The 15648-nt window shown below is 45.3% G+C and overlaps 2 protein-coding genes across 3 annotated transcripts in view; one reads left to right on the forward strand and one right to left on the reverse strand.

Annotated features, from left to right (window-relative positions):
- NFRKB (nuclear factor related to kappaB binding protein) overlaps window positions 1-6025 on the forward strand; it is a 45323-nt gene extending 39298 nt beyond the window's left edge. For both annotated transcript variants that reach the window (XM_077756538.1, XM_077756539.1), the window contains exons 25-27: window positions 1266-1372; window positions 2183-2318; window positions 2437-6025. In XM_077756538.1, coding sequence (XP_077612664.1) covers window positions 1266-1372; window positions 2183-2318; window positions 2437-2562 — 369 coding nt within the window. In that variant the 3' untranslated portion in view covers window positions 2563-6025. The remainder of the gene's footprint in view (window positions 1-1265; window positions 1373-2182; window positions 2319-2436) is intronic.
- A 767-nt stretch (window positions 6026-6792) lies between these two features.
- On the reverse strand, window positions 6793-12316 carry TMEM45B (transmembrane protein 45B). The gene is made up of 5 exons (XM_077756540.1): window positions 12079-12316; window positions 9938-10144; window positions 8918-9102; window positions 8239-8384; window positions 6793-7157 (listed from the first exon to the last, which is right to left on the reverse strand). The coding sequence occupies exons 1-5, from the start codon at window positions 12257-12259 to the stop codon at window positions 7049-7051; spliced, it is 828 nt and encodes a 275-aa protein (XP_077612666.1). The 5' UTR covers window positions 12260-12316; the 3' UTR covers window positions 6793-7048.
- Window positions 12317-15648: the final 3332 nt, after the last annotated feature.

The raw sequence follows: 15648 nt of genomic DNA on the forward strand, positions 1-15648 counted from the left end.
ATAGAAATTAAGGAAGTGAGGAAAGAGTGCACTTGGTGTACTTTTCTCTTGACCCATTCTCACACAGATAGTAACCAGGGGCACCTGAACCTGAGAGCATATGAAGGGTGGAAAGTAGTGAGCAGTCATTCTTTTCCCATCTAGTCAGCTAGTTAGGCCAGTTCACCGGGGGGCGATTCTGGTTGGTGTTGTGGTGGTCTGAAACGTTTGACGCAACTGAGGCATTCTTAAGAAAACCATCAGGAAATCCACCTGGAGGCACCATCTATCTCAAGGTACTCTTCTGTCTGTTGACATTTCTCGGTGCTTTCTGATGTGCTACAGATTGTGAGTAAACTGTGGAGATTGGTATGGGGACCTGTGACCCAGTTTTTGCACCTGAGGGCCCAACTTCTTTAGAAATAGCTTGCTCAAAGGAAGTGTCGATGCCTTTTGTTAGTATGCTAGCAAATACTCCTCTTGAATCAGTTCTTAAAATTAGATTCACCTGAGATTTTACTGTATATAAATTTTATTACCAACCAAGGGTTAAAAAGCAGGCAGTCTAAAAACAGGTGATGCAATGAGCTCATCTTTGCCATCCTGAAACCCCAAAGCCTCTTGGCTTGATCAGCTTCTGTTTTGTTCCTTTTAGGCCTTATTGCCTTTGGGGTTGGACTTTTCACTTGGTTGAGTTTATTATTAATGTCCCTTAACTAACTTCTTATCTCTGGGAGAGACGGAAAGCACCTGGAAAATGTGACCTGTTCCTAATCTAGTGTGCCTTGCTGTCTGCTCCCCACCAGTGAGCCTGTGCCCCAGTGAAATAGTAGTGCACTCTGTTAACTCCTGAGTGCCTTTGTCCTTCGTCACACTCTTCAGAACTGTGTGCCAGGTGCCGGGAGGCACACGGATGATTAGGAGCCTGTCATTGGAGTTCAGACTCTTAACTGTGCTCAAGTGAACATACATTTTCCTTTGTGATTTAGTGCACATATTTACCCTGCTGACAGTAGTTATATATGGTTGTTGCTGTTCTAGGTAGTGTGAATGAGGAGCTGTTACCACAGCTCAGAGGCTCCCTAATTACAGTACGAGAGCACTTCACTTACAGCCTATTGGCAGTTTTATGAGGGCAGCCTGGACCGGCACCTCAAATACCGAGACCCTGCAGCATACAGGAAAAGAGAGTGTCTGAGTGCTCACTCCTCAGTTCTGTGGCCCTCTACATGACACTTGGTGATTTCCTTATCTAACCTGGAAACCTGGTTTCGTTTTCTCTTTAGGGGAAGCTGCCTACTCGGATCACAGTTCCTCTCTCTGTTATTAGCCAGCCTATGAAGGGCAAAAGTGTGGTCACAGCCCCCATCATCAAAGGCAACCTTGGAGCCAAGTAAGTGCTATAGTGATGGGCAGGTGGGGCTTCTTGGTGGCTCCTTGCCACACAGTGGAAAGGCAGCTAGTTGTTCTGGGGCTCGTCTTGGATATTTCTCCTTTGTTGTACTCACCAACAGTATTTATTGAACATCTACTATTAGGTGGTAGGGACACAGGGAGGTGATTAAAACAGACAAAAATCCATGCTGTCCTCAAGCTTACATTGTAGGGTGAGGAGAGAAATAATAGAGTAAATACCCTATGGGGTGGTGGTGTGTACTGTGGAGGAAAGGCAAGGAGGCGGACGGGATATTCTAGAATGGGGAGGGCTGGTGATATGGCTCAGATGGCCCTTTCCATTGTGGGTGTTGGGGAAGGCCTGTTGTTCACATTTGAGCCCTGTGCTGTGTTGTTCTGAAGAGGAGGTCCTTCTTGGGAGGCTGGGCTTCCTTTGGTCTTAACTTAAACTGGGATAAGGGGCATGACGAAATCAGTCTGATGGTCACAAGGTGGCTGAGTTATGGGAGAGTTTCTTGTCTGAAACACACACCTTCCTGGGTTCCTGTTCATTATTTCTGTTGATCGAGGTGTGGATAGTCGGGTCATTGTATCCAGAGCCATAGGATATAATAGGCCTTTGGGTTTGCTCTTTTTTCATGGGAAGCATAGAAGCTAGGAGAAAAGTGGTGTCACCACTTCAGTCTAGAATGCAGGAATTTTCACTGAACTGCAGACCTCCCTGTTTTCCTTAAACATGTGGCCAGATTCTGGGCCAGAGATAGCACCCTGCCTGTCATTATGCCTCACTGGTGCTTTCCCTCCACAGCCTCGGCGGGTTGGGCCGCAATATCATCCTGACCACCATGCCGGCGGGGACTAAGCTCATTGCTGGCAATAAGCCCGTTAGTTTCCTCACTGCCCAGCAGTTGCAGCAGCTTCAGCAGCAAGGCCAGGCCACACAGGTAAGGTCCCCGGCAAACAGCGGGCTTTACCAGGCCTCTTGAAGCTCTCTTGCTGTTTGCTGTTAGCTGAGGAGCTCATTTACAGCCTGGTGACCAAATCATCTCTCTTTGCAAACAGGTGCGCATCCAGACTGTCCCCGCATCCCACCTTCAACAGGGAACAGCTTCTGGTTCCTCCAAAGCAGTGTCCACTGTTGTTGTGACCACAGCTCCATCTCCTAAACAGGCACCTGAACAGCAGTGATTCAGAAAGAGAAAGATGGCGTCCATGAAAGCACGCACCTGGGCTGCCCTTCTGGCCGAAAGGAGGGGAGCAGGGAGGTTGCATCGTCCTTCTCAGCTTGTCTGTTGAAGGGAAGGCCAGCAGTGGGATGATGTCAGCAGTGGCCTGGATTCTGCCGCAACACTCCACGGTGGAGCACGCTGAGAAAAGTGCCCCCCCAGCTTCCAAGGGCTGTTCCGTTCCGATCCAGGAGAAGCTCCTCTGTTTGGGTTGGATGAAGTCATAGTTGTGCCACACGAGCCATGGTTCTCTCCTGAGAGCCAGACACCAGGGGAAGGCTTATAGCTGCAGAGTATGCAGACCATCAGTAAGCCTTGTTCTCGATGTGGATTGTATTTTTTAGCTTCTGGTCTTCTCTGTGACTAGTGGTCTGGATAGGAATTTTGTGTCCAGAAATTTTTATGTAACTTATTTTTTTAAAGAACCTGTTGTACATCTTTATCCAGTGGAAACGTGGGCTTTATAAAGCCCCCACTCCCCACTGCCCCAAACTGATTGCTTATACTTTTGATCAGAATGAGAGAATAGCAGGATTCTCAGTGAGTTGGTGGCTGACTTGAGAGCTGCATAGTAATGGGGAGGCTGTCACCTGGGTAAGAAACTGAGGAAGTGAGATAGCGTGGGTTCCCTGAAGTGGGACTAGTTTGGCACTACCTCATAAAGATGAGGTATCAGGATCCTGACAGTGGTCCATATCTTCATCTGCTGACTTTGTCCCTTTGTTAGGCCTGTTCACACAAAAGTCCAGAGCCTGTGGACAGAATAGGCAAGTGCCAGCAGACTTGCTGCTTTTGCAGCATAGACTTTATTGCAGTTCAGAGATTATATGTTTTGCTTTGCTTCAGGGCAAGAGTCTGCACACCACAGCCCTGGGCTGGCTACCTGTTTTTGTAAATAAAGTCTTATTGGAACACAGTCCATGGCCATTCGTTGATGTATTATCCTTGGCTGCTTTCAGTCAGAAGGCAGAACTGAGTAGTTGCCAGAGTCCAGATGTTCCTCAGGCCTAAAATGTCTTTTACGTCCTTAGGCCCTTGAGGTAGAACTTTACGGACTTCTGCTCCAGAGTAGAGATGGCAAGAGGAGAGAGTGGGTGTGCCCACTATGCAGGTGAGGCCACACAGTCATAGGAGTGCTCAGTCGGGAGTTACAAGTCCTTTTATCCTGGCTGCCTCACAGTTCTCAGCCTATTCAAGCTGTGGCAGAGCTCAGAACAGTATTTTGAAATGTAATAATTAAAGCACTGGTTGTTAACAATATATGCCTCTCTTGTGTGGGACCAGGGGTAGACAGCAAGGCTGTTCTCCAGTGTCAGGGCTTCTCTCACTCTCTCTCTGCTTCGCTTGCTCTCTCTCTCTGTTTCCAGATTATTAAAGATGCATCTTTAATCTGTGGAAATTTAGTTGATGATCTTTTATGGGGTCTGGTGAGGAAGTGGAGTTGAGGACAGAAGATGTCAGTGGCCTAGTTTAGAGGGTTGCAAGGTGGAAGCTGAGTGATCAGGATGATTACAGAGGAGGTCAGGGTGGCTTGTGGCTTTTGGGATACCGCATTTGATTCTTAAAACAGTTGTGTAAATAGACATCATCAACCGTCTTCTAACTTCTCATCCCTGGGAGAAGTGGTAAGTCTGAGTTGAGGTTAAAGGGAACCAGGATGTAAATCCAGTCTTCTGAGTTTAAGTATCCTTTCTGCTGCCTTCCTATGGAAGGGTGGCTGTGTGGGTCATGCTGAGGTGTGGGGACAGTTGGAGCTAGGGCGGTAAGCCCAAGATACAGAGAGCCAAGGAGAATTGGCTGAGGGGTGACTGAGCTTTTGCTAGTAGTGGGAGGCTGGCACAGAAGTCCAGCTGGGAAGGGGGAGAGGAAGGGACATCCGTGAAGGAGAAAAATGGCCTTTTAGCCGAGTGGAGAAGAGTGCGTCTGTGTTCTCCCGTACTTTAATATTTGCACATCATTGCTTCCTGGAGGCACATTTCACGTGAAGAATCCACATGACAGTTTCTGAATGAGAAAACGGTAGAAATTTGAGGAATCCTGTCTCAGGTATTTATTGGTTAAAACAGACCCCTTCTGAATTTACTTCACAAATGAGTTCATGAAAGTAGCTCTGGCATTCAGCCCCAGCCCTGCCTCACACTTTTTTTTACTGAAGTCACCTGGCTGTGCCTGTCTCTGAGAGCCTGCAGACATTTGTCTGCATGCTAGGGGAGCAGGGCTGTTTTAGGACGCTAGTGTAGGACTGCCTCCCCGGGAAGTACGATTTGGCACTGCCCAGCCTGTCAGTGGAGTACTGAGGAGTGGCAAGCCCCGGCTGGAGTTGTTCAAGTGACGTCACCAGTATTTGCATCAAACGTGGTTCCGTGGAGACCTCAGGGGTCTTGTGGAGATGTGGTAGAGATGGCGACTGTTTGGGGGGGGAATAAGTCCAGAAGAATTCATGGCAGCCACTGAGCCTCTGACCCCGAGGTTCAGAGGTTGGTAAAAGTGTTCAGATTAGATGTCTTAAGACTGGATTGGATAAATAGCATTGTTTGTGATGAGTTTGTACCGTAATACCACACGTAAGGATGTTTTTCTCCAGGGTTGGTCAATTCCATGAAAGTATCCCAAACGGCTGCTGTGAAGGGTGTATTACAGTAAGTTTCAATATTGTATGTCCTGTCTTCACGTCTCAGGTGCTCGCTCTAGAGAAAATACGTTTCCTTATAGTGTGGTACACTCCCCCCACCCTGCAAACCTAAAATGGAGATCTTTACTATGAAAGTAAAACTGGAAATAGGTTCCTTTTCCCCATCTCCAGTCTCTAAAGAAAGAATATGTTTTAAATTAATTGCTCATAGTAGATCCTCCAGTATTTGTTGAATGAGTGTTTGGTTTCATAGTCAGCAGGCCAAAGAAAGTGGACCCTGAAAGGGGACCACAGGTTCTCTTCTCGTAACTGTGTATTTTCAAGTAGTTCATTCTCAACCCCTGACGTGTGACTTCAGCATTGAAATGCTGGCTAACCATGGGAGGTCAGCATTCACTTAGGTACAGCATTTCTTCCAGAAAGCACCCAGTGCTTTGTGTAAAAGATCTCTTTCCGCATTTGTGTGAAGTAGCAGGAAGGAAGCTGACTTTTGCATCCTGAAGGCTGGCTTCGCAACTTAGTAGCTGTGTGACCTTCTGCTAATCAGCTTTTCTGGAGAACCTAATATGGCTTCTATTACAGATGGTTGTGTGTATCAGGTGGGATACTGTGCATTTCAGAGTGTGGAAAGTGCTGTGCAAACCACTGGTATCTTTTGTCTGGAAGACCTTTCAGAATTGGCCTAGGCCACTTTATCTGTTTGTAGAACTTCACTAACTCTCCACGTTCCTTCATGATTTCATGGCCTTTGTCCTTCCTACTCTCTATGCCTGGAATGTGCATTTTTTTTTTTCTTCTACAGGGCAAACTCCCCATATGCTCCCCTCCCTTGTAGTTGTACTTACCCCTTGTGGCACTAGTCACCCTGTATGTAATCGCTTTCGTATCTTCCCCATTAGATTGAATTCCTTGCTGGACAGGGATCTCCTTAATTCTTTCAACCATTTCAGTGCTGGTGCAAAGTAGATGTTTAATAAATATTTGTTGAAGGAAGTTTAAAAAAAAAGAAAAAAGATCCAGAAGCAAGATTAGACTGTCAAGACTTTATATTACTAGTTCAAGATCCACATCTTTTGCAGGATTCCTAACCTTTGCTTTCAGCTGTATTTAAATTCAAGGCCTTCAGTAACCTGCCATTTTTCTACCTCATTATACAGACTTCCTGTTAGCGTCTTCTTATTAGGGTTCTTTTGAGGAACCAGAACATTTGCGTTCCAGCTCTCAGCTGGGCCACTGACTAGCTTTCTGATTTAAAAAAAAAAAAAAAAAAAATCACCTTTGGCCCAGTGTCATGGCTTATCAGTGGTATTATAGTACTCTGGAATATTAATGGTTAATTAGGAAATGTTTAACTAGTAACATTTAAAGTACCAAAGTTTGTGAACTATTTTACTTTAAGAAATATGTGGTAGAATTGTATCTTTAAAATAAAGTCAGTCTCCTGTATTTACTTTCTAATAAGAAAGTACCTGTTTTCTTGAAATTTGAAAAAGAGAGAAGTTATCAAAAGCAGTACGTTCTGCTGGATTCCTATCCTAGACTCATCCACCTGGCCACTTCTGGTTCTGAAACTTTCAGAGTCTTTCATTTCTCTTCATCCTGAGGCACAAATAAAGGCTTGTGTCATTTTTCTTTATGAACGATACCACAGCAACACAGACTTCAGCCAATTAAATGAGAAAGTGCAAATACGTAGAACCGTAAGAGCAGACCAAAGGAAGCATTGAAATGGAGGAGCTAAGCTACACCTTTGTGCACACAAGCTGTTTGTGCTCAGAGGGACATGTCCAGCCCGCGCTGATGATGAGTAGCCGCCTCACTCCTCATCTGAGCCACTCAAGAGGGCCGTCTGGTAAGTGTGATCTGACTTCAGCTTCTGAATCCCAATGACTTCTCCTCCGCACCTCTTTAACCGAGTCAAATAGCTGTAATAGAGCAACAGTAAGAGCACATGAAATTAGGCCTCCCAGATTCCCTTATTCTCTCAACCAAGGATGTTAAAGCATCTACTGGTTCTTAACGCATTTTCTTTATAAGTCCACCAAATGCTGTGGCTGTCTGCATATCTCATTTCTCGGATGGTGTTCATTGGTAGATAAAGGGACTCATGATTAATAATATTTACTGGTTAATGTCACAACAGACTAACCCTAGGTCTCCTGCCTCCCAGTGTATTGTTTCACCGACCAGGCAGTAGAACTAAAGGAAACTGTGACCTTCTCTTCAGTTTGGCCTGTGTGGAATTCTGTGTGTGATATGCATCTGCTTTGGGTAGGGAAATCAGAAACAAGAGGGGCAGCTACAAATGACAGACTCCATAATAGCATATCCTAAAAGTCACTCGCTCTGCAGTTCAAGACAGTGTCTGCTATTGACTCATAGGGTGACCTCCATCAAGTTACTTAGTCTTTCAAGCCTTGGTTTCCCCATCTGTAAAACGTTATAGTGTATACTTCATAAAATAATGAGGATTCAGTGTGGTAATAGACTTGAAGTGCTTCCCACAGTGCCTGGGACAATGAGTGCACAGGAATGATCAGCTATTCCAGTAACCTCTGAAGAGCCCTCAAAAGGGTACTTGCTGTTTTGACATTGTGTCTGATTGTCACATTTCTGGGGAGGAGGTGGGACTGATCCAGGACAAGGTGATGGGCTCAAGACAATGGACAGAGCAGGATCTGCAGTCCAGTACTGATGCCTAATTCAGTTTTTCCTTTCACACGACAGCCTTCCAGTCTGTCAGAACCGCCTTTGAAACCTGGGTCTGTCAGATTACTACGACCAGACAATCCTTCAGCCTTTCAGTATCTCCTCCTTCTCCTTTGCAGGGGTGGAGTACCTTGTGCAGAACTTGGCATATATTTTGCACTCATGAAGTGGTAGAAGTTAGCACTGCTTTGTTATGAAAGGTGGGCCACTGGGAATAAAATGCAGTGCAGTAGATTCTGGGGACAAAGGGTTGTTAGGAGAAAAAAGCTTGACAAAGATGTGTTCCCTTGGACTTACCAGTAAACGAGAGAGTAGTTGATGGCCACAATGCAGAGGGCAGCCAGGTAGTGCCAGCAAAAGCACATGGTGATGAACATCATGTTTGCTTCATCTTTCTGGTCCCATTCGGGTGCTCCAAAAGGTGGGAACAGCACAAATCCGATCTGGTGTGGAATACAGAGAAGTCCACCTCAGTTGGTTCTGAGAAACACAAGCTTGCGCCCTTCCTGTGGCTACCCAAGTTGTCCATGCATTCCCCACTACCTCCTATTTCTCATACCTCCATTAGCATAGAGAAGCCTTTTTGCGCAGGAGAATTGCTCTAAGGTAATTCTGGTTTTAGCATAGGCTTATTTAAAACGAAATTTCAGGGCCTAGATTTCAAATCAGCAGTTTAGCAAGTGGAGCCTGTAACAAACTATAGAAATGACCCCTGAAAGTACTGCATGTGGAGCCTGTAAACAGGGTCAGTACCTCCACTGGGGAGGGCAGATAGGGAAATTTCTTAATCTGCTTGCTATGTTATGCTCCATGGATTCTGCTTGTCAACCAGTGAGCAAGGTATTCATGGACAAAACTAAGTTGTGGGGTGGACACAGGGAGACCAGGTCACATGGCATGTCAATGCTGCCCCTTCATGACTTCTCTTGGACAAACGCACTGGAGCTCCGTGAAGACCACAGTTTTGAATAATTACCTGCCAGAACCAGGTGCCCTGAAGAATAACGAGAGTGGTTCGGAAGAGTTGCAGCACAATGTTGTCCCGGAGGATCACCTCTAAGAAGATGCTGAAAGTCCCTCCAAATAGTGCGCACAGCAGGAGTGAGTGGACGTGCTGGTCCAAGGGTGGCCGGTTATGGACATGGTAGTAGAAGAGAAAACCTGCACAAAGCCATTTCAGCCATCAGCGATTCACTGGTTTCTACTTCAGAGGGCTTGTTCTACTGCTAGAATGCCCTCCTACACTTAAAGCGACATTTTTCAGCAGTTACAAAGTCCGTTTATATGATATTACAGGGCAACAGACGCAGATTAGATTTAATTTTGTGTGTGAAGTGGATATAACTGCAGAGGATGTGTCTTTTAAAATCTTTTAATCCGTGGTAACTTCAATACAGGATGTGTAGGAGAAACACGTTGCTGATTGGTGACAAATTGTGTGTGTACTTGAAATTCAATTTTGCCCTGATTCAACCTTTGTCTCTTCCTGAGGTACAGAAGTGAGGTGGTTGGATTACAAAGTGCCTTCTCATTACTTCGGTTAATATGAGTTATACTGGGAGATCTGTCCTGCCTGCTGGGTGGGTCTCCTGAGGTTTGTGATGGAGTCCAGGTGAGAATGCTCCTGGGTTCAGGGTGGAGTGCAGTGTTTCTTTCCCCAACAGAGGGAGTTCTCTGGCATGGTGGCATCCAACCAGGTTTTGGAGAGTTCTTGTGTGTTTTAGTGTGCAGGTGCACTCAGGCACAGGAGTGTGATTGGGGGGGGGGGGCGGAGACGGTGAGGAGGGAGAGTGTGTGCTGAGAGCCAGAGACTGGCTAAGAGCCTCACGTTTTCATGTGCTGTTTTATGGAATAGGTCACTTGTATCATCTAGAGCACAGGACCAAGTCCTATTCAGGTGTTTGAAATTCAGAGATTTGGATTTTCTGGGGAAAGTTATTATATTTGAAGTATTTCTGGTCTTTGTATCCTGGTCCATTCCATACCCCTAAGTTACCTTCAGTGAATGCTGCGATAGCCATAACCAGTCTGTCCACCCCCAGGGGAACGTGAGTGACAAGATAGGTGAGCATGTCCACGATTCCCGAGACTGCAAAGAATAGATACATGGTGCTGTGCTGCCAGTTCATCAACTTCACCCACTGGTTCTCATGGTACAGGTGGAGGTGGGGCCCATCCGGAACAAACTGCTCTGCCAGGATCCCTGCAGGGAGGTGAGAGTAGGAAGTTAAGGAGGGAAGAGTAGCTCCCAGGCAGATGGGAAACAAGAAATGCCCCCAAGTCATGAATGAAGTCAAGAGGCAGGTGGAAGTAGCCTCCTTTGCTCCCTCAGAAGGCATTTGCTGAGGAACCTGTGTAGACATCTTGCCTTTGTTGTTCCTTCGGGGGTGGGGGTGCAGAGTAAAGAAGTAATAGAAACAGGCACACGAATCCCCAGGGTATTTGTCCAGTGGCAGAGATGAAGGCAAGTCATCACTTATATGAGAATGTGGCTGGTTCATTCACCTCAGAGCTAAGTGAGCAGTGAAAGAAGTCAGGGAAAGGAACAATTAGGTTGCAAATAATGGAGACATGCTGGTGATAAAGGTACTTGTACACATCTAAGGGGGAGAAGCAGCTGCCAGGTGTAGTTCTGTCAGAGCAGACTTCAAGTGAGTGGTTTTCCTGAGCACAGTGTGAGCACCTTCTCCTAGCTTTAGGTCTCTGTGCCCTAAACACTAGGAGAACCAGATAAGGGCCCCTGCACCATGGTGTTTCTGGCCCTACTGTGTTAGGAGAGGCAAGCCTTTGACGGGGCAGCTCTCAGTTCTTGTCCCTTCTTCTTTATCACTTGTTTAGGAAAGCAAAGGTTGGCCTTTATGCCTGGTGCCCAAAATGATCTTGGGGCCTGGAATAATTCTCCATGACCACATTCTGAAACCTGTTCTCCAAACTTTTTGTTTTGTTTTAAACCCAGCCCCTTCCTGAATTTATCAAAGAGTTTATCAAGGAGTCGGTGGAAACTAGCCAGGAGAAGGAAGGCCCACCCACACTAGAATGGAAGCCCTGTGACAGCAGGGACTATATTTGGTTCCCCATTGTAGCCTTAAAACCTGGAGCAGTGAGTTCCTGTGCATGCTTGGAGCTCAGGAGATATTGTTGAAGGAGTATTATTTTCACCCAGCAAAGAGGCCAAATATTTTTCTGGCTCTATCAACTTTTCTGGCAAGGTTGATGCTGTCCTTAGCATTTAAGCCATATAGCTCCAGAAAGAGGAGATACGAATGGGAAAATTCAACCAGACTAGGAAAACAAAGCTAAGCACCTTTGCTCACTGCAAGAGAAGCTACTGGTGTTGCTTCCGTTCCTTCTGAGAAATAGTAAGCCAAAGGTGATACGTGGCAAAATGCAATTGTAGAATAAGATCCCTCATTACTCGCATTACTCAGCAGATTCTGAGGAAGAATGCTTTCTACTATTGGCACTGCTGGCCCCTTTTCATTTGGCCACTAGTGGAGTGGAGTGGATGACCAGTCACAGTGGAAGTACATGAAACTTTGTTGGAACAGGACATAGTAAGGGATAATCCCTTTCAAATAGCCCTCTGTTGGCTTTTTTCGGTCTCTTCCACTGCCTCTCTTACTAGTCGTCTAACATAAAGTCCCCGTCTTCGTAATTGCTTGATATCTGGGGACAGAGGATATGCCATGGAATTGGGTGGTAACTACTCTTGAGATTCTTGTGGGGACACCATCGGAAAAAAGATGATTTTTTTCTAAAATGAAACTCCATTTAGTACTTTCTCCTAACTCATGTACATCATCTCATTCTTGTTTGTTCTTTCTGTTTTTATTTGTGTTTTATCTTTTTCATAAAGTATGTTTTCTGTTTCTACATCTTATACCTGTGTCCTTGTAGGGGGAAAAAAATGTAGTTTATTTGGCAGTTTTTCATGGTGTCCTATGATGTAAGGTGCTATTAAGTGTTAATATTACAAAGCTCAGTACACAATAGATATTATAAAACATTTAGTGGCCAACTGAATATCCTTGTTTTATTATCTGCTGGTGGGAACATGCATTTCACAGGGGCCAGAAAATGGGTTAAAAGTTCTGCATGTGATGGGGAGGTCCCTGGTCCAGACAACCCCCTTCTTACCAATGATGGAAAACAAAGTTCGGATTGCGGCTTCAATGATCTCGAGACGCTGATGGTAATGAGTCAGCTGGCTGCTTTTCCCCTTTTGGTGGAAGTACATCAGTGGGTACTTCACTGACCACCACAGTCCAACTATCAAGAATAAACTCCCTGGGAGAGCATGGCCCTTAAAGTTTGCCATCAGTGTTCCTGGACACCTGAGAAAATAGGGGACAGCTGTTAGGTGGCTGAATGAAGAAGACACAAACGGATATTTTGGCAGGAAGCACAATACATGATTGAGGATTCCAGATCATAAGCTATGTTAAGAAGGATCCACTCATTCTCGTAAAATAAGCCTTCATGTTATGTTATTGAAGTCCTGTCTGTTGAGTGAATGCCCAAGAGAATACCCTTTGGCCCTAAGACTTTAAAAACCTGGATAAAATCAAAGGGGGCTGGGGGTAGGGAGAAGGATAGGCAAATATTTACTGATCACGGTACAAAAGCCTACCTAAATGTGATGTGAAGGAGAGAATTTTTTAAAAATTCATCTACATAAGTACTTTATATATCAAAAGCATCAGCAAACCACAAACCAGGAAGACATTTGTAATTGTTATGATAAATAGCTATTGCATTAGAGAGCCTTTTGCAAATAAGGAAATGTGCAAAAGACATGAATATGCAACTCACAAAATGGTACACACTGATAAATATTGTAATTGAAAATGACAAGTGAAAGCACAGTATCATTTCCCACCTAATTTGAAAATAATTTGAAAAATTAAGAGACTTGAGGGGCTCCTGGATGGCTTAATTGGTTAAGCATTCTACTTTGCCTCAGGTCATGATCTCGTGGTTGGTGGGTTCCGGCCCTGTGACGGCCCTGTGACGGGCTCTGTGCTGACAGCTCAGAGCCTAGAGCCTGCTTTGGATTCTGTGTCTCCCTCTCTCTCTGCCCCTTCCCCACTCACACTCTGTCTCTCTCAAAAATAAATAAACGTAAAAATTAAGAAAAAAAAATTGAGATTTGATGCAGCCTTCTAGTATGAAGGGATATGGTCAATATGATTCAAATTTGGTAAAAGTAAAAATAATTATACAGGGGCACTCAGTTGATTAAGCATCCTGACTCTTTTTTTTTTTTTAATAGTTTATTGTCAAATTAGTTTCCACATAACACTCAGTGCTCATCCCCACAAGTGTCCTCCTCCATGCCCATCCCCCCCTCCCCCCACATCCATCAGTCCTCAGTTTTTGTCAGCATTCAAGAGTCTCTCATGGTTTGCTTCTCTCCCTTTCCCCCACCATTTCTGCCCTTCTTCTCCCCCTTGTTCCTCCGTCAAGTTCCTCCTAATCCTCCTATACGTGCAAACATATGATATTTGTCCTTCTCTGCCTGACTTATTTCGCTCAGCATAACACCCTCAAGGTCCATCCATGTTGCTACACATGGCCAGATTTCATTGTTTCTCATTGCCATGTAGTATTCCATGGTATAGATAAACCACATCTTCTTGATCCATTCATCTGTTGATGGACACTTAGGCTCTTTCCATGTTTTAGCTATTGTGGAGAGTGCTGCTATGAACATTGGGGTACATGTGCTCCTATGCCTCAGCATTTCTGTATCCCTTGGGTAAATTCCTAGCAGTGCTATTGCTGGGTCATAGGGGAGTTCTATTGTTAGTTTCCTGAGGAACCTCCACACTGTTTTCCAGATGGGCTGTACAAGTTTACATTCCCACCAACAGTGTAGGAGGTAAGCACCCTGACTCTTGACTTTGGCTCAGGTTATGATCTCACGGTTTGTGAGTTTGAGCCCCGAGTCAGGCTCTGTGCTGATAGCTCAGAGCCTGCTTGGGATTCTCTCTCTCCTCTCTCTGTGCCTCTCCATCACCCTTCTCTCTCTCTCTATTTCTCTCTCTCTCTCTCTCTCCCCTCCCCAACTCCTCCTCTCAAAAATAAATATACCGTAGTAAAAAAAAATTATATAAACACCCCCTTATTCCACAAAAGATAGTAGCCATGATTTATATTTATCCCATCTATAGTCACTTAGACTATACGATCAAAATGTTAAGTGTTGGTTTAAGATGACGGAGAAATAGGGGGACCAGGATTTTCCTTGGCCCTCAAACACAGCTGTATTGAGGTCAGATCACTTGAAGCACCTAGGAATTCAATCTGCAGAGTGACAGAAATATCTCCACAGGTGGAGGGAGACAGCTTGGCAGGATCTAGCCTCTGGAGCTGAAACTCAAAGGTATAAAAAGAGCGTGACTTTCTCCTTTCTCTGAATGGAACTGGAAACATGGCTGCACTCCTGGGGGGATGGGAACCAGCCCAGAAAGCATAGCGCGGCGTAAGGATCTCAGGGGCACACTGGAAGAGAACAGCCCCCCTCCTTGAGTACTGTGGGAAGAGGGTTTATTGCCTCCCCGAGGACAAAAGATCCTGCACGTGCCAGCCAGAGGCCTTTTATCAGCAGGGGAGAGTGGTGCTACACCAGAACAGGGTCTGCGAAGTGCAGGGCCCCTTAAGACATTGGGTTTTGGGGGTGCCTGGGTGGCTCAGTCAGTTGAGTGTCCGACTTCAGTTCAGGTCATGATCTCACAGTTTGTGGCTTCCGAGCCCCGCGTCAGGCTCTGTGCTGACAGCTGAGAGTCTGGAGCCTGCTTCCGATTCTGTGTGTCCCTCTCTCTCTGCCTCTACCGTGCTCATGATCTGTCTCTCTCTGTCTCTCAAAACGAAATAAATGTTATTTAAAAAAAAAAAAAAAAGACCTTGGGTTTTGAATCCCAGCTGAGTGCCTAAGAGGCACGGGAGACTGGGGCAGGGCAAGCTGACGGCCGCTACTCTCTTAGGGCTTCCTGAGCAGCGTGGTTTGAGACACCTGATCCAGGGAGGAGAAATTGGGGTGTTGCCATTTATCTCCCCATCACCAACACAGTGGGGCTTCAGAGAGCAGCACAGAGCTCCCCACTGGAGGCGGGACCTGCTCACACCAACGCCACCCCTCCGTGCCTGGTAACTGCTTATCTCTACCAAGTGGAGCTAACATTGACTGACCAGATGGCCTCTCCAGACCAGCACAGGCAGCAGTCCCAGGTACCAACAGTTTTTTGTTTAATTTAATTTGATTTGATTTGATTTGATTTGATTTGATTTAATTGTTCTTTCTTCCTTTATTTCTTTTGGAAACAAGCTCATAGTTTCTGATTTGTTTAGGGTCAGTTCTGTGTGTGTGTGTCTGTGTGTGTACATGTTAAGTATAATAAATATGCAGAAGTATATATGTGTATATATATACATACACACAAACATACTTTTTTTTTGATCAGGCATTTTTATTCTATTCCTTTTCCACCTTTTCTTTTTCTTCTTTATTTACCTTTCTCTTTCTCTGGATTTAGCCTTATAGTTTTTTGATTCTCTGTTTGATCTTTTCTCTCATTTTTCTCTTTTTGTGGGATCAGGCTTCCTTCCGCTTTGCCTTTTCTTTTTCCAGGGTTATTTCAACAGACAAGCAAATCTGGTTGAAGATCCAAACACTCCACTACTACAAGCAAGGAAGAGCACTGCAGA

Source organism: Crocuta crocuta, unplaced genomic scaffold (genome assembly GCF_008692635.1).
Source record: "Crocuta crocuta isolate KB4526 unplaced genomic scaffold, BGI_CrCroc_1.0 scaffold172, whole genome shotgun sequence".
Classification (NCBI taxonomy): Eukaryota; Metazoa; Chordata; class Mammalia; order Carnivora; family Hyaenidae; genus Crocuta; species Crocuta crocuta.

Coding starts and splice junctions, on each gene's coding strand:
- TMEM45B (XM_077756540.1), bottom strand. CDS start 12,259: ATGGCAAACTTTAAGGGCCATGCTCTCCCAGGGAGTTTATTCTTGATA. Junction 9,103..9,937: donor TATCGCAGCATTCACTGAAG/GTAACTTAGGGG, acceptor GGCTTTGTGCAG/GTTTTCTCTTCTACTACCAT. Junction 7,158..8,238: donor AACTACTCTCTCGTTTACTG/GTAAGTCCAAGG, acceptor GCTCTATTACAG/CTATTTGACTCGGTTAAAGA.